The 19,626-nt window shown below is 34.0% G+C and overlaps 1 protein-coding gene across 1 annotated transcript in view; it reads right to left on the bottom strand.

The window, feature by feature from the left end:
- Positions 1 to 4,307: 4,307 nt before the first annotated feature.
- Positions 4,308 to 19,626, bottom strand: part of LOC149242577 (ureide permease 5-like) — a 178,872-nt gene continuing 163,553 nt past the window's right edge. Inside the window, exons 5-7 of the mRNA XM_089374288.1 lie at positions 5,942 to 6,042; positions 5,369 to 5,743; positions 4,308 to 5,021 (exon numbers count right to left, since the gene is read on the bottom strand). Coding sequence (XP_089230414.1) covers positions 4,866 to 5,021; positions 5,369 to 5,743; positions 5,942 to 6,042 — 632 coding nt within the window. The 3' untranslated portion in view covers positions 4,308 to 4,865. The remainder of the gene's footprint in view (positions 5,022 to 5,368; positions 5,744 to 5,941; positions 6,043 to 19,626) is intronic.

A 19,626-nucleotide genomic window follows, 5' to 3' on the forward strand; every position in this document is an offset into this window, starting at 1 on the left:
TTTTCTGCTTGTTGCTGACAAGCTCTTCCCAAGGTCTGAAGATTGACTTGGGAAGTGTAGGCTGAATTTCCACACCTGCATGAAAATTTGCTCTTGAAGTGGGTACATGATGGGATTCAACCTCAATGTCACTAATTCTATCACTCGCTGACAGCGGATGGTAGCCAACTTCAGACTCAAAAAGGGGATTGTTCTAAACAAGAACAATTTCAAAATTATGTCTTTTCTGTTGTAACTCATCTTGCTGAAGTTGAGACTTGAACTGCAAAAATTCAATGTTTTCTTGTGCATTTTGTAGATAGACCTTAATATTAGATAGAGTGTCCTTGCTAACTTTAACTGTGTCTTCAATAGTAGATATGATTAAAGTTCTTAATAACTCTAATAATCCATGAATTTTCTCCATTATTGAGCAAATGAAAAAAGTTGTGTTGTAGAAACAATGATGCTCTTAGAAAGTTAATTTGCCAACTTTTTGAACTTGAATGTGAAATAGTCCAAAATTGTTTGCTATAAAGATCAAGTAAACAATAGGGAAGCACAATAACCTTTTCTTATGATTTGTTTTTGTTTTGTTGTTGTTGTTTTTTTTACCTATCACAACTTCAATATATTCAAATCCCCTCACACTCGAAAAAAGAAGAGCCGAAATTCACTAGAGATCACTACCTGAGACATAAAAATATATTTATATAGAAAGATTTTGTTTTAATGCAATTTAAAGGCCCAAAATTGGGAATTTAAATGTTAAGATTGCAAATAGCTCCCACGAATAAAAAAACTCTTTGGGACTAATCTACAAAGATCAACATGTCCAGGTAAGCATGCCACACCTACATAAATGACCTACAGTTTTTAATTAAAGCATGATATTCATCCTCATGAGGCACTAGTTTTGTAAATTCAGAGGCATGGCTACGTGAACCCCTGTGATACACCATCCATATTCCTTTGCAACCCTCTATTTCAATCTATATAATTAGTTCTAAACAGATAAATTGTTGAAGCACACATAAAGAACTATTCTTTTCATGACTAGAACAACTACCAATTCATATTTGTTTTATTTAGCAACACGGTCTGCATTCGATACAATCAAGATGTGAAGTCTTTCAATTAACATTAATGAATTTCTTACGGCAAATGAAAATGCCTTGTCCATGCGAAAACAATGGCACCACTCTCCTATGGAACGCTAGCTTTAGGTTCACGCGCATATGACATAGTTTAGCTCAAAGCACACATCATTCCACACTCACCTTACCACAACACCAATTCAACATACCCATCTCACTCCTCACTTCATTCAATGCAAGGATCCAACTTAGGACTCCAATCAACGCAGAAGATAGATGCTTCTTTCATAGCATTTGAACCAATGTAATATCTTCACTGCAAATGTCACTCAACATACATATAATAGGGATTGAAGGCATTCACAGGGAAAATGTTTTGTATTCCTTTTGAACAGGGAAAATTTTAAGGATGAAAGTTTATCTTAGAGTTTAGCAACCTTGGTGAATCTTACTAGTCCCAAATATCCAAATTTTAAAATGTTTGATTATCATTTTAATTATTTTATATTAGACAATATATAATATTGTGAACTTTTAAGGTAAAATAATTTTATACTATAAAATTTGGAAAAATTCATTTTTAGAAAAATGAAAACTGGCAAATCTTTTTTTTGGAAAAAGCATGGAATACTAGCCCACCTAGGAATATTAGCTCGTAAAATATTCCTTGCTTTCGAACGGTGCGTAGGAATAGTGGTAGGAGAGTTCAACGCTCTAGTCAGCACTCCACATCCACCATCGGAGAAGAATGATTAGTCAATACTCCATGCTCGGATCCCAACAACCACACTAGAATACACACCAAATGCATTGTACACTTTAATCAATGCAAAGAATGACATCTTTAGGTATAACCAAAGCACATATCAAGAGCGACCACTTTTACACAATGCACAAATGCACTGTCAAACACAGAGAATGATCCATGTCGTTCAAACGCACAAAAATCACGCATGGAGACAACCTTCTAACCAACTGACCAATGATTTTACCAAAACCTAGCACTCAATGCAGAGAATGAATTAACATATTCCAGTGTTGGCAATGACTATGAAACTAAGGACTGATGGTGCAATTTATAGAGATTATTTTGATTGATTTCTTGTCCCAAAGTGAAGAAATAAGCACACGAGCAGAGTGGAACACGACAAACGTGTAGATCTCCTCTTATAATGTCGCTTAGATGAAATGGGCACAGGAAAAACCATCACAATAGGTTGAGAGCCTTGATAAATAAATATGAAGAAACACCTTTAGAAAAATATGAAATGCATGTCAAGCTAGCAACCACTAATACACACCAACAAACAGACTAACCAATGCAAGTTGGAAAATAATGCAAATTGAAGGAGAATATGACAAACTTGGTGAGAAAAACTTTATTCGCTGCTCACATAATTTGTCAATGTTTGCTCGCGACAGAGGGATGACAAAGCGCTCAGGTGAATGGTCCAAGGAGGTAGGGCTGACGGTAGAACTGGCCACAAAACTAGTGGCTAAAATTGGAGTAGGGCCAAAATTTTCCCGCTCTGATACCATGTTAAACACAAACATAAATGGAGACAAGATATGAAAGAATAATTGTTCATTGCATTTATTATTCACAATGATGTACATTTATACATTTTACATGATCGTCAAATTCATCTTCCAAGGTCTCTTGAACTCCAATGAATGTTCAACTTCCACACCATAACCCTTAGCAGATTAGGTGTCCAACAAATTTGATGTATGATATGTTATATTTTCAATCAATATCAAGTACACTACAACCATTGCAAGTTTCACACTGTAACCTTCATGGACATGGAGTTGCTAAGGTTTTTAATTTTTTTTCTCTACGATTGGGTTGATAGACTTTAACAAGACACTTGTCTTCTTGGACCCATATACAATGACATTAGAGAAGAATATATTGAAGAACAATATGTTTGATATGATCTTGAGGATGCTTATATTGCCTAGTATCTAGATAGTTTTCATTTTTGGGATGGCAACTACTTTTCTCTTCTATTTGACGACTCCACTTTGCCTTAGGTAGAGAATATTATGGAGAGACATTAGTAATTAGTTAGGGATACAAGTTTTAAGTTTGTTTATTCCCCAGTTGTAGTGTCCTTTGTGGATGATTTATTTGAGATGGATGGATATATATATTTAAATCCGCATCACCAAGGTAGGCAACTGGAACACCATTTGAACCAACATATCAAGGGGACTCAACATGAAAACTTGGATATGGGACCCATGTTTAAGATGGCGCTTGGACTACTTCAACATCGTAGCTCGCACTACTACATGACACTTTGATTATTTGACTTCAACATTTGTGGTCGACACTTATCCATGGGACCTTGGTATATGTTAATTGTAGTTCTTCACAACAAGTATTGACAACCACACTTATCTAAGAGGGGTGGTATGTAGTGTACATATGAGGGCAATATGGGGTGCATGGGGAAGGTCCCAAGGGGAATACTAGTAGAATAATGGAGGCCATTCAATGTAATGTGGACTAAGCTAACTATATTATGATTATGAATAAATGGTAATAAAACCTTATTAAAGAAGATTCTGTAAGTATTTAGGAGTTTGTTATGATTAAGGTTCTCTTGATCTAACTCCTTATTAATTTGTGTGAATGATTATTGTAACTGAGCTTAATTGTTTAGAAAGTTGCAGAAACCAATAAATACTAATACATTCCTTAAAAAATCATTTGTAAAATATTGTACACCTCGAAAATTGATAATAATAAAATGTAAAATAATTTTATTATTCTTAAATATTTGAAATTTGATTTTATATACATATCTCAAATATTTAAGACATCAGCAAAATTTTAAAAATCGATATGTTTGCTAAAATATAATAGAAATAATTTCTTTAAAAATTTATTATTAAAAGGAATTGTGTAAACCTTCTTATGGCCGTAAAACCAAAAAAAATATGTGAAAACTTAACATCGAATGAGAAAGACGAAGCAGCATATGCCCCAGCTTAACATTGCAAATTAAGGTAAATGGAAATTTTTTAACTGTCATGTCTTAAAATTAAATTTCCATCGCAGCCACAGTGAAATATGATCAATGGAAAGCATAGAAAGAAAAAGATCAATAACTCAGGTTATAAAGTGACAAAAATAGAACCAATCATGCTCACCATGAAAGCTTTACTTTGGAAAGCAGAGAAAGAAAAAGATCTATAACTCATGTTATAAAGTGACAAAAATATAACCAATCATGCTCACCGTGAAAGCTTTACTTCGGAATTTATAAACTTCATTGTGCGATGGAATAGAATTATACACCATAGAAATCACTCTAGAATATTCTAGAGACATGAACATGCAGCACTACCCCCAACTGCAAAAGAATGATCACTTAAAGAGCCGCCAAAACATGGACAATTGCCCTTGCTTTAAAAATATGTGAAAACCATGACAACCAGACATTGTCAAACACTTTCACAATAAGACACCTGTTACCAAGACAGTAACAGGTCAGTTTAGGTTGAAAGGAAACCGAATAAATTGGCTTTAGTATAAACACAACAATGCACTAAGTCCTTTCAGATCGGCAAAGCAACATAAATAATTTTCTGACTGGTGTTACAAAGGCTGCAAGCTATAACAACGTGTCAGATGGTAAGGCCATGCAACTGGTCATTGCAAATGGTAGTTCTAAGTTCACACACCGAGATAGGAGGCGATGCTTGAATGCCTATTTCAGACGAAGGCTATCATACATGATCCAATAAATAGAATCGATAGCTTAACCTTAGCTTATGTCAAGCTACTCTTTGTCGTGCTGAAGCTACAAGCAATGAAACAGCAACTGCAAACATTGTTAGCATGCCTGTAAGTAGCGCGTAAGTTCTCCATGAAGAATTCCGATATTCTCCAAATAAAACAATGCCCCAGAAGGTGCCAACCAAGGGCAATGCCTGCAATGGAGTAGTACATACATTATAAATTACAGAGTCTAGACTGCAACATAAAATTAGTAGAATTCAAATAATCCTAGGTTTAAGTCCCATCACTGGTTCTCAACCTTAGAGAAAGGAACAACACATATTGCATCAGTGTCATGAATGGTTTTTATCTCCATTTCTATGCCATCTTGTCAAGTTTCCATGTTGCAACATAAGTGACTTCCTAGGATGATGATAATCGCTATTTATCATGTTTCAACTTTCCATGTTTAGATATGTATGGATAATTGCAATCTTAACCAGTTTGCACTTAAACAACGTTACAATTATAATGATAGTCCTCAGAATAAAGGCAATACCTGCACAGCATCAGCTGCTGCATACCCTGCAGCTTGGCCACCCATGAACTGAAATCCGTTTCCCACCGCACACAGGATACCCGCCATAATTGCATAGTGACGACCTTCAACGTCTGAGAGGTAACTTGATATAGACGATTTTGGCAAACCAAGAATTGGGAAGTATAGGAGCCATATATTCACTGATATGGCAAGGATGAAGAAAGCTATAGAGAAATAAAAGAAGGAGACGTAAACAGATAAATGAGGCATTTCAGGTTTTAATAGATGGAACTGATCGTTTGTTGCAAGATTAAACAGGGGAGAGAACATAGCATATGAAATTCCTGTCATGAATGCAAGTACCAGTCCTAGAAACACACTGGAACCCTTAACCTGCAAGAAAGAGACTTAGGTTAGGCAGAGAAATCTGCCACACTTCTGTATCATATCTCAATATGTGATTATCATATGCAAAGTCTGAATAAAATCTTGAACTTCTTAATACATAATCTCAATATGTGATTATCATATGCAAAGTCTGAATAAAATCTTGAACTTCTTAATACATATTCAGGCACTCAGAGATTAAACCTTTATAGCTCTTTCATGCTCAAGAAGCTCCAGATATTGTTTGCTTCCTGCTTTAGACCGTTCCTTTCCTTGTAGTACAGATTCATTGCCGTTGTCATTGCCTTCACCAAAAAATCACAGAAGGTGAACCATTATATTATGAGTTTGTAAAACAATCAATTAGTGCAAACATAGCTTCATAAAATCCATCTGATTCGCTCAGAACAGAGCTATAGGACATGGGGGCACGTTAACAGAGAAACAATCAGTTTTACCAGCAATGCCCCTTGCATAAAATCTACGAACAATTCTACATGTTCATAGTAGAAAGGAAAATTTCATATCTTGAATCATTCCCAGAATTGTGTAGATACGATGGGAACTTCTTCAGCATGAAAAAGTTTAGAAGTGTGACTGTCTGGTGAATTGTTCACTTTTAGACACTAAAACAGAGAAGTAAATATAAGGATACCAATACATAGATTTATAAGCTAGGATCGTTTCACTATCAGTAAAATCAACCGTGGTGAATTGGCCTGCCGGACCTGAATCAGTCGCAGTATTTTTTCAATTGTAACTACAGCCATTTTCCCACAAAGCGCAAAAGCCAATTAACTAGCAATTGCCCTAAAAAGTGCAGAAAGAGGCCAATAGTATTTTTAAATGAAAAATATGTATTTTAAATTCCATAATCAATATATAAAAAAAATTAATAAATAAAAATTAATCATATAAATATATTTTTATGAATATAAAAATTATTTATAATTATAAATATGAAATTTATAAAATAAATTAAAAAAATGTGTTTATAACAATAGATTTTTCTTTTCCAAAATTTTATATTATAAAATAATTTTGAGTATAAATAATATAAAAATAAAAATAAAAATTTAGGTAAAAATCACACAAAGGAAAATTTTGCGAGGTATATGATTTATTGATCTTTACATTGTCCTCTTTTTCTATATAATTTCTACTAAAAAAACTCTTCTTAATTTAATATAAATCCAAAAAACTTAAATTCAAAAATATGAAAATAAAATAATTTTATGTTATAAAATTTTTGCATGAAATAATATAAAAATTACATAATTAAAAAAAGTCCCTTCCTTCTTATTATGAGCCATATGATGTCACTTCTTTTAAACTTAAGATAACAAAATACAAATTTTCACTCCATAAAGTTTAAGCTTAAAAAAAATTGATTAAATTTTATTCTAATGCTTAGGTTAAAAATTTTGATCTCTTTAGAAAACTGAAAAAACTAATAATAATATATTTATTGGATTATATTTTACTTGTTTTTATTTAAAAAAATAACAATTATATTTAATTTTAAAAAATTGTATTTTAATTATTTATATTTTAATATCTAGTTTTAAAAATAATAATAATATTTAATCCATTTATTGGATTATATTTTACTTGTTTTTATTTAAAAAAATAACAATTATATTTAATTTTAAAAAATTGTATTTTAATTATTTATATTTTAATATCTAGTTTTAAAAATAATAATAATATTTAATCCATAAAATTATATTTTATTTATTTATATATTATTGTAATATTAGTGTTTTTTAAAAATATAAAATCTAACGGTATTTGAAGGGTTTGTAATTTAAATGGGTAATTAATTTATTTGTAAAAATAATAATAATATTTAATTTATAAAATTATATTTTATTTATTTATATCTTATTGTAATATTAGTATTTAAAAAAAATATAAAATCTAACGGTATTTGAGGTGTTTGTAATTTAAATGGGTAATTAATTTATTTGTGATGTATGATATTATTAATAGCTTTTAAAAAATCATAAAAACTCATTTTAGGCTTTAAAATTAATTATAATTTCAGTGCGTTTTTAAAATGAGATGAATTTTTCTAAAATATATTTTACTTTCCATGGGCTTTCTATAGTTGTTATATTGTAATTGTAAACAAGCGTAGGTAAGGAGGAAAAAAGAAATAAATTATTTTAACGTCCACGAGGCTAAAGATAGCCTATGGGACAGATTGCTTCTTCATCTGCTTGATGTATTCGCCGTTCGGCCCTTTTCTATGAAGCTTCAAAATAAATGTTCCTAGCTTCTCGACAAACCCCTCGCTAAATAGATTATCCCAAGAGCTAACTGCCAACATATTTGCATAACTTTCCTTGTTGTCTTTGAAGGCCTCACATTCTAAAATGAAGTGTTTTTTGTTTCCACTTTTCCGGAAGAACAACAAATGCATACTCTTTCCTCCCAAACTTCCTTTGGCCTTTTCCAGTGCCCTATTTCACAACGGAGTTGATGAGAATTAGTCCTTAATTGAGCAATAAGAATTTTGGCTCTCTAAGAGATATTGGCCTCTATGTATGCTTTTGGTTGATGACTATGAGTGGGATTAAACACTTCAATATAGTACTTTTTCTTTCTTCCTAGCTCCTTATCCCAAGTACACTTGTGGAACTTTTTCATAACGAAAGTTTTGATCTCTTTGTTGTTTATGAGACACACGTTCAAGTAAATACTCCATTTACTAAACCATTTGTTATTTTGTTGCATCCAAGTTTTTTTTCTCTTGCACCATCCACCATTAAAGACAACCTTAGGCCATCTACCCTCTTCCATTTGCTCAACTCTTTTTAAATACCTTATGACTCGCACCATAGCAGTTGCTTTAATAGGAGCAGTCCCTGTTTCACTTAACAAGATATCATAAGGAACTGCACTTTTAATCTTAAATTTGTTTGTAATCAAATGCTTCTAAATTTTCTCAATTTGTCTCCACTGCATGTAGGATGTACTGCTGGCCCATAGTTCACAACCATAGAGAATCACCGGAATCTAGAAGCCCAAAAAGAGTTTGAGTGGTTTTCTAGTCCCATAAATCTGCCTCTCTACACCTATTTTGAAAAGCATAAAATGTTTTCCAACCCCCCAAAATTCTTTTCTTTCTACAACCATTCCAGCTTAGATTTTTGTTGAAGTCAATTTTGAGGTATTTGTAATCCGCAACTTCTTCCAGAATGTTGCCTTCAAAGTAGAAATTATGCTGGTTATGTTTTATTTTCTTAGAGAAGACCACTACTTTCGTTTTTCTGATATTGACTTGCATCCCCACACTTCTACAAAAATTCTCAAGGGATAGTAAGTGTTCTTGCAAACCAAGAGCCAATTTAGCAATCAGAATAAGGTCATCTGCATACAAAACAAGCCTTATAACAAACTTGCCCAAATAGATACCATCACCCCCTTGTGAATATAACCACTCCTCAAGCTTGTCGATATATAAACCAAAAAGGCTAGGAGACAGTAGGCAACCTTGCTTGACCCCAATATCGCTTCTAAAGCTTTCAAAAATCCCTGTTGAAGTTCTAATTTTGACTTTCACTTCTTCATACAGCCTATGCACAACCACTCTCAAATGTTTAAGAACCCCAAGTTCCTCCATTCTGTGCCAAAGCTTATCCCTAGGAACTAAGTCAAACGCTTTCTTGAAATCAACAAAGCAACAAAATACTTCTTCTTTGTTCTCCCAAACTTTTTTCAATGATATGCCTTAAAGTTATTACTTGACCTGTTATTTTGCAATAAACATATCCTGCCTTTCATAGGACTCCTAATCCAATTTTCAAGATTGTTTCTTGGCATTGCTTCTCTATGTGCAATTCGAGTGGCTCTAGATATTTGCGCCAAACTTTATCTCAGGCACAACGAATGATCTCCTAGGACATTCAATTGATTGGTCTAATAAATAAGAGATATGATTTTAAGTGTGTTGCAACTTGTATCCGCTCCAAGTTAAGAATGAATAACACAAATTGTAAAATTTGAAGTTTAACATTCAGATAATAAAACAATTAAGATAAATTAAAACATATCATTCAAAATACTGATCACTCTCAACTTTCAAGTATTCATAATACATATCATATTGTCAAGTATAGGCATATTTGACTCACTTGTGTGATACCATCAGGCAGTCTCAATGTGATTATGTGTCCAAAATTGCCTGATTAAACTTGTCCAAATTTTCTCCCTGATCCCAATCAAGCTCGTGAAGCTTCAAACCCATTAAAGATATTTTCTTGCGTAGAGGCAAAAATGCATTTTTTCCTGGACACAACCAAGACCTTGTGATCACTCTGAGACAACAAATCTGATTTAAGTATTCTTTCAAGTGATGATAACATAGGATGCTCTTCAGCCAACCCATTTTCAGATTTTTTCAGATTTATGGTAGGCATCTTTAAGCAAAGAATAGGGCAGTTTTATAGAATCTTCCAAAAACTCTATGCCTTGAACCAACTCTGTCAAATACAGGTATGCTACCTGAACACCACGCTGTCTTCTGTAATATATGCATAGTGCCTAGTCCTCTCAAAGTTATATCATATTTTAAGGAACCTATTTGGGAAACCCTGTCCTTGATCAGGCTCATTAAATCTACCTGATCAGCATGTAGAATACAAAGCGTTTTCAGGTTTGGAAATGTATCTACTATTCTTTTTAGCTCATTATCTAACTCATAAACGATTTCATATTTCGTTTGAATGCAATCAATAATGTCTACGACAGATTTGGATATCTCAATATGATGAAGTTGTATCCTGTTCTTTTGACAATCAAGATCGGATGAAATAGTATTTGAGAATTCATTGAGATCGGTATGCAAAGAATTTTGCATGCCACTTGATTCTTTTGCTGAAGGATCTCCACATCTTACAGAACTTTTCTCATTCAAGTAAAATGACAGATCACTGGATACAGACATAGAGTTGAACAATAAAGAGACCTTCTTAGTACATGACTGAAGTGCATTTTGCAGATTATCCTGTGTTGTGTTTTCATGTCAATGCTGTTAGGTACCCCATCCAGAACAGTCTCAGACTTAAACCCTGGAATATCTGATATACCAACACTTTTAGAGAGCTCTGGACCATTATTTTCAGGTTGATTATCCTGGTGCTTATCAAAATACTCCATTATATTTAAAATATTTGAAGTCACTTTCAAAGAAGGAACTGTAAAATTAATCAATCTGCAATTCTCTTCATCTTGTATATTTTTCTGAAGAGGAAAACAACTACGATTGTTGCAGGCCCCTCCTTGTCAGTGATGCCAATCCAAATAAAGCCAATCACTTGCACATGTAGAATGTTCCTTTTGTTGACGGAGAAGCATTTTTGTAACAGATAAGGCTCCAAGGTCTTCTTTAGCATCATAAAACACGGGAGTTGGTAATGACTTGAATGTGTCATCAGTTAAGGTTAGCTCAGGTATAAGTATAACTATTAGCTCATCAAAAGATCCCTGTAATCTTAATTTGGACTCATCTGATTTTTCCATAGTAACATCTATTGCTTCCTTCAATTCTGAGAAGATTTCAAACGTTTGTATATAGCTGCCATCAAGTATGTCCGGCACCTCAATGAACACTGTTTGTGTTGCAGGAGCTGATTCCCATTTAATCATACCGGACAGTTTTGGCAAACTCCCACACTTGATACAGCCTAATATGGCAAAAAAATCGCCTTACTGGTACCATTCCGGGGTCATACAGAATCTCGGGGAGTCTTCTAAAATGGCGGTCTCTTCTTCACAGCAACAACTCATCTTCCTACAGATATAATGGACAAAGGAAAGACTCTTTGCTGACACTGATTAAAGAAGGAAAATTTAGATCTCCAGTTACATTTCATCCCAACAGGGAAACTTTACGAATCAAGAAAACATCTCATTGCCAGTGCAAAGTCCGGAGTGCCAGAAGAATGACCAAGAGTGGACAGAGATTCATGATGTATGCAAACTCGCAGCAGCTCCTCATACGAATTGCAGTCGTGGTGAATCGAATGCAGTTTTTCTTTGGCAGCCTCCAACCTGAAGAATCTCAGCAATCTCCTGTTGGAGGGGTTAATAACCTTTATCACGTTATGTCGAAAGGTCTTTGCAGAATTTGTCGGCGGAGTTTTGGGCGTAAAGTGTGAGGGCATATGGTGCATAGATGTCGGGCGCACATAGAAAGGAGATGGTGCACAGATGATGGGGGGAGATAAAAGAGGTAGACGAAAAGGGAAGTGAACATATTCATAAGAAGGCGTATTGGTCTAATTAGATTTGCTATATTCGCATCATTGTCCTTGATTTCTTCTCCGAGGGTTCTTAATAAGCTCAGACTAATTCAAGTGTCAATTTTATTTTTTACCTTTATTTTCTTATATTTTTTATTTATTTTTCACACTACCCAAGCCATTGGAATATTTCATTATATTCTTAGCCAGTGCCCATTCTTTTTTTTTTTTTTTTTTTCCGAACATTAACAGCAAAACTAGATAGACAATGTTAGAAATCTCATAACACCAGAAAATAAATGAAATGTGACAACTATACAGGGAGATGGAGATAATGAATTGAAAGCGTAAGAAACAACTAATATAATGCGAGTCCATATACCAGCTAACATCTAATGCATGAAGAGTGGTGAGGATAGATTTCATGAAAGTGAAATAAGGCACCCTTGGGAATGGCATCGATTTCCCCTTATTTCCTTTTACATGTGAGATTACACAATTTTGGGGAAGAACATTTTATTTTAAAAGATGAGATCAGTGGCATATAAGAATGGGTAAGGATGACATCAGAGGAAAGTAAACCACCCTTGTAACACTAGGCCATTCTCCAAACAATTCGTTGTTCTGTCAATAAGCATTTTATTTTGCTACAATATTTGACAAACCAGTGATTATGTCATAAAATTGCGGATAGGTTTTCAAATTACAAATTTTAGATGATCTCTCACTTTCTTCCACTTTTTTTGCTACTAATATTTTTCCTATAATCCTCTTATAGATGATAACCACTCATATGCAAAGACCTCATTTTTAGGATAACTGTGCATTTGAAGCACAACCCTATGTTTTAAGAATCTTATCACGCAATTATTCCTTATCACAAAAGATAAGATGAACAATGGGTGCAATACAATCTAATAATGACTTATAAAAATATTTCAATGCAAGTAGCTTACATTCGGTATAGTTCACAACAAAAGAGCAAAGACCTCATTTTTAGGATAACTGTGCATTTGAATCACAACCCTATGTTTTAAGAATCTTTCAACGCAATTATTCCTTATCACAAAAGATAAGATGAACAATGGGTGCAATACAATCTAATAATGACTTATAAAAATATTTCAATGCAAGTAGCTTACATTCGGTATAGTTCACAACAAAAGAGCAACGTGAACTGGAAAAATGGGATCAGTGTGAAGATGGCCAGGACCATGCTCGAGGAAAACATCTTTCAAACAACTTCTTGGATAAAGTAATGTAGCTATTCAGTAGATGCTCCACTATGGCTGTCAGATACAGCACAAATGAAGAGGTGGCCTGCTATGAAAATGCAAGGTAAATCATTTCAGAATCTTTGGTTGTGGCGTTGTCTACTGAGGCCACAATTTTGCCCAGAAAGCATTTTTCGCCGGAATCTAGTCATTTTTTTCTCAAAAAATCCAACCATAAGAGTGTTTAAATCGTTTTTTTGATGGTGGTAATGGATTCAGGACCATCAAAAACCCCTGGGGCACCCAAAATCTTGAAACTTGACAGCTGTACCCCAGATTTCCCAAAATTTCTGTCAGATTTTGGTCAAAATCTTACCGAAATTTCACTATTTTCAAGGCAAAATTGTGGCCTCTTTAGACTAATCTCTTTGGTTACTACTTGGGGTGGGGGCATGTAGGGTATATGAAGAGTCCAAAGCATGCGCATAATCTCTTTGGTTATTACGTGGGGTGGGGGCATGTAGGGTATAATGAAGAGTCCAAAGCATGCACATAATAGGATAGACTCAGCAATTCGGATTAAGAGTGTTAATCTTGCCCATTTTTCAAATCTTATTTAACGTCAACAAGTGATTGTAGATTTTGACTTTATATTTTGTGAATATGATTCCATTTCCTCAATCCAATTGATATAAAAAGGGGAAAAAAATACCAAAACAGATATCAGCAAAAATGTCTTTTATGAAGATAAACAGCCCAATTAATTGTTGTAACATGTTTCCATTCTCTACTAGATTTCTGAAAACTTGTGTGAAATAGCACGAAGCACCTCTTTATTTCATTTTTGGGCTCTAGCATGTTCGGAGTAGTCCATCTAACGATTTGGACACATGCTGGACACGTATCTTGTGTGTTTCTGACACACATTAAGGGCGAGTTGGCAAGTCAGATTCGTCGGATTTATGCCACATAGAGGGGAGCATATTAGGTATCTTAGCAAAATTTGACAAACAAGGGATTCAAAGCCACAGGAGTTGCTTTATACTACTGAAGAAGGAAGGCTGTTATAATCAACTTTGCACAAGGTAAATGTTGCATTGACGACCATAATTTTGAATTTAAATGGACCTATTTCATTTGAAGAAGCACATGGGAAGCATCGAAGAGAACAGCATTACAGACAGACTAAGTGTAATGCAAAGAAACAAGATTACCGAGCTTCTAGAATTAATTAAGAAGAAAATACTATAGGTTGCAAATGGATTTACAAGATAAACTAAAGGTGCATGGGTTCAGCAACAAATATAATGTAAGGTTAGTAGCTAAAAGCTTTGAAAAAAAATGTGTTAACTTTGAAGTTTAAATGAGTCCAATTAGATAAATGTGATCCACATGAAGCCTAATTTAGATGGGACATTCACGAAATGGGTGTCCAAATTGAGGGACAATCAATGGATATCCACATGGTTTGACCAGTTGAGATTCTCGATTCTTATTAAAATGTTAATAAATAATATATTTTTAAGTAAAATTGTTTATAAATCAAATTGTCAGCCGATTCTTATCCAAGTCCATTCTAACCATTGGTCCGGGTTTGACATTTAAAACATTGGTTGTTCCTTGAATAATATTTAGGAAGAGGAAGTGTATATATAGCACCTCCAAGGTTTGTAGTGAAAGGCAAGAAGCATCTTGCATAAACACTGAAAAAGGCATCTTGTTTGAGCACACTGCAACACCCAACAACTGCCTCATGCTACATGACCATCAACCTTAGAAAATCATTTAATCAGAGATGTTTTTCCCATATCATTTATCTATGGACCATGCTCCCCAAAATATCCTTAGATCTGAGACCATATATTATTTGATATTTGCACAACATAATGAACACTCGGGGATATAAATGCCCAGCAATTAAATACCACATTTACATATCTAACAATTGCACATGTTATCATTAACTAGGTTTCCCATATACTTTTGGCTGATGATTCCCTAGTTGCCAATTGCCTTAGCATATAAATGTACACTTGACAGTGAAGAGAATAATAAATACCTTATATGGTTAGTTCTACAACAGTTACATTAAAAAGCTATGAGGTTGGTTGCCCATATACTTTCGCAATTTGATTGGTCAAATGACAAGACCATTACATTTAGTACCACATATAACAACACATATATACATCATACTGAACATTAAAGATAGAGTGAATAATAAATTCCTACCATAGGGTTAGGATGAGGTTGGCTACTAATACACTTGTACCAACTCACATATATAGTATGCTAATATGGTTATGAAAATTTAACACTTAGTATTTGTTACATTTTGACAATGGAGGGTGGTGGTGGGAAAAACAATGGAGAATTTTAAAGTCTAAACTTTCCTTCTTTTAATATTACATCATTAACATGGATATAAATTATATAATACTATTTAGTACTGACATTAAGATTGGAATATTTTGTTTATTCCTTCAAAGTAAGGAGTCTCATCTACCCCATTCCCATTGTTGAGGGGGCTGGATTTCCAAATATCAAGAGAAGGGGTTAAACCTAAGGAAAATTCCCAATTAGACTATTTCCTATTGAATAGAATAATACTCTAAGTTATGGTCTGGGAACTGTTTTATGGGCTTTCAATGAAAGGTTTTGTTATGTAGTATTTCTGTTTTTTATATCTTTTCTTTTAAGCGGTGATTGAAAGAAAGGAAATCTAACTTTTAGAAAACACTATTTCTGAGAGGTAGCTCTCAAAAAGAGTAGATGGAAATAGGTATATGATTTTGGTCTCCTAAGAAGTAATTCTACAAGAAAGTTTATCTCTATGGGAATATTTCCAAAAATGGCTACAAACAATAAACTTACAAGAAAGTAACAAAGAAAAATGACGTTTCAATTATAACTAACCATCAAAATAGTTCTATAGAAAATTATTGAAGTGAATAACACAATTAATGAAGTGAATAACACACACATATTACAAAACAAGAAATAAAAATTAAAACCTAACTATTATTTTAAAGATTTGCTTAGATTTGAAAGTAAGTGTTGTGAATGGCCACACAATATAACTTGAGTACGATAAAAAAAAATTCCTTACTAGACATGATGAGCAAGCAATTAATAATAGAATAATCTACTAATTAAGACAATCCACAATGAATCTCCAACAAAAACATCTCTTAATTCAAGAAAATCTCATGAATTAACCTAGAAATAACTCATAGCTACAAACTTCACCATCCCCTAGGAGCCAAAAACCCTTTTTAAGGATTTGGTTCACAAATTTAGAAGATATAAAAGTGGCTCATGCAAATCGTTTATCAACTTAAATTTTAAGTGAGGTCTTTTACATTCTATTGATCATATCTATTACATTGAGTAAATAAATCATTACATAAATTACAATAGGTAAATAAATGCTACTCTGTAGGAAATTTAAAAAAATGAATCCCACACCAAAATATTTTGATGTACTTTTCTATATTTGTAGAAGTACACTTGTGTCACTCTAGAAACTTTAATGGTCAGATACTTCTTAAGATGTCTGTGCTCCATGGAAGAAAATTAGAAATACCGTGACCTCTCTCTCATGCTTTTGCGTGTCAACTTTGAATTGCTTCAAAACTTGTTCACTTGGTAAGAAACCTTTAGGAGGGCCAAAACTATGGCGCTTGTGTTAAAAATATGCAACTGCGGTCAAATTCCACTTTGGACTACTCATTTGATGAAGATGATTATGGCATTGAGTTTCTCTTTTCCTGAAGACCAAAATCGACCTAAAGATCACCTTGTTTAGACAAGCAAAAGTTAGTTTTTGATTTTGTGCACCCAGTCATGGATATTGGATCAGGTTGGCTTCACTCTCATGCACACTTGGACAGGTCTGCCTCAACATCAAATGGACATTGTTCAACACCCTTAGAAGCCTATAAATACAAGTGACCTAGAAGGAAAAGGTCGTATGGAGGTCCAAAGTCTCAGATCTGAAGCTCGCACAAAATTAGGGTTTTTGTTTTGGAAGTTGGCACATAACTGGGAAATTTCTTCCCTGGACGTACACATGCTATGGTCAAGATAACGTCCAAGAAGCTACAGATGCACGCATGCTAACCTAAAGGGAGCATCCAAGGGTTTGACTACAATTGACCATCATCCGAAGTTTTCTGAAGCTATCTTAAGTCTGAATCAAGTTGTCTTTGATATATTCTGCCATTGTAAACTGGTTTCTGAAGTTGTTGGGTTGTATTGTTGATCATATTGTATTGGGCTCATTGTACTCTTTGTTGAACATTTTATGACAATCTAATAAAAGAAGAATTTGAAAGGGTTTTCCCCTTAGTGGGGTTTTTCCCTGGTCTTTCACCAAATCTGGTGTCTCTTGTTGATGTGCTCATTGTCTTCTTTGTCATTGCATATATTGTTCTATCTTCAATTACTGTTGATGAATGGAAAGACTAATTGTAATTTGAAATTGGGCTAGAGTAATTGATATAGCATAGAACAATTTGAAAAAAATAACATGGTATCAGAGCTAAGGTGAAGGACAAGCACAAAAGAAGACAAGCCTTGAAGCACTCATCTTTGGAAAGTTGAAAGAATTGATCTAGTCAAAGTCAAGATGACTTCCTACTTCAAGAGTGATGAGAAGTTGGGTGACTCATCTAATTTTGTTGCATGGAAAGTTAGGTTGGAGATCATAGCTAATAACAATGATGTTTTGGACTACATTCAAGGAAAGGTACCTGAGCCTCCGGAGAATGCATCTGTTGCTATCAAGAACAAGCACAAGAAAGGTGAGTTGAAAGCAAAACAAATTATAGTTGATGGTTTACAAGATAATCTACTTGCATATGTTGGGAACTTGAGAAGGTCTAAAGACATGTATGATAAGGTAGCTGGCATGTATGAGGTCAACAATTTGAATGAAATCCTCACCTTGAAAGATCAACTCAAAGACACCAAGATGAACAAAGGAGAGTCCATACAATCCTACATAATGAGGATCTCTCGTATTAGAGATCAATTGCTAAGAGTTGGAGAAGTTGTGCCTGACAGGGAACTGGTGGTCGTGACTCTAAGAGGTCTCCCTCCTATTTGGGAAACATTCATCACTACTATAAGCAACACAAATGTCCTCCCTTCATTTGATGAAATTGTTGGAAAGCTCACTCAAGAAGAGTCAAGGATGATAGGAAGAGGAAGGATTCAAAAGCACGAAGAAGAAGACATCGCTGCATACATCGCTCATGACAAGAAGAAGAAGAAAGGGAAAGGAGGTCCTTCAAGAAAGCTGCCTCCATTCTTGTGGAAGAAAGGAATATGTGAACATTGAATGCTACAATTGTCATAAGAAAGGGCACTATGCTCGAGATTTCCCTGAGAAGAACAATGGACCACGTTATAATACTAGAAGCAACAACAACAGGTTCAATTATCAAAGGAGAGATGACCGAAGGAATGACTGCAATGGAAGAAATGATAGAAGAAGAAAAGATGCTCCAAGTGACCATGAAGAAGATCGTCATACACAAAAGAAGTCAAAATTTTCCAGGTATGAAAGTAATGTTGCGAATCAATTTGAATATATTCTTATTTCCGCTCTTACTAGCTCATCTCCTCCGGATTCGTGGGATAGTTGTAATGACCCACCTACAACTATAAATAAAGTACGAATATTAGCATACATACGAGACCTCCATATGATAGCTACGTATGCATGGACCTGCATGTATCGCACTATATATAGGTTAGTTACTACAGGAAGAGATATAAATTAAAGTAATGAATTAATACCTCACTAGAATATCATATCATATATATCAAATTAGGTAGGTAATACGTATAACAACATATATATATATATATAAACTAAAAGAAAATGTTAATTTTAATTTACAAATTATATTTAAAATTAAAATTAGTTAAATAAAAAAATTAATTAATTAAAATTATAAACTAAATAAATCAAATTAATTTATTAAAATAATAATAAACTTTAATTAAATCAAATCCTACACATTCAAAATAAAATCCATAAAATCAATTGACATTTGATTTTTATAAAAAGTTACACGTAACAAAAATAATGTCACGAGATGGGAAGAAGGCGATGGGCAGAGAAATAAAAGGAGGAAGAAAATCTTGAGGAAGGGGAGGAGGTTGAGAAAGGGAAATTTCTGAGAACCTTACTTATTGAGAGGAAGAGTTCAATCGTTCTTAAGTTTTTGGGCACGGAGGACCACATTGCATTAATTAAGCTGCACTTTTGGATTGAGTACCTAGTTTGTACCCAGTTTGGCTGGGTGGGTTTGGTCTTTTGGTAACGGGAGTGGGAAAGGGAATGTTGATTTGGGTTAGCATCGAATGTGCTCTAGCCACGAACTTTGGTGGAGATGTTGGGGCACATGAGATCTCC

The sequence above is a fragment of the Pinus tabuliformis genome, chromosome 8, assembly GCF_031772625.1.
Source record: "Pinus tabuliformis cultivar Carrire ecotype Pingquan chromosome 8, CPIR1, whole genome shotgun sequence".
Classification (NCBI taxonomy): Eukaryota; Viridiplantae; Streptophyta; class Pinopsida; order Pinales; family Pinaceae; genus Pinus; species Pinus tabuliformis.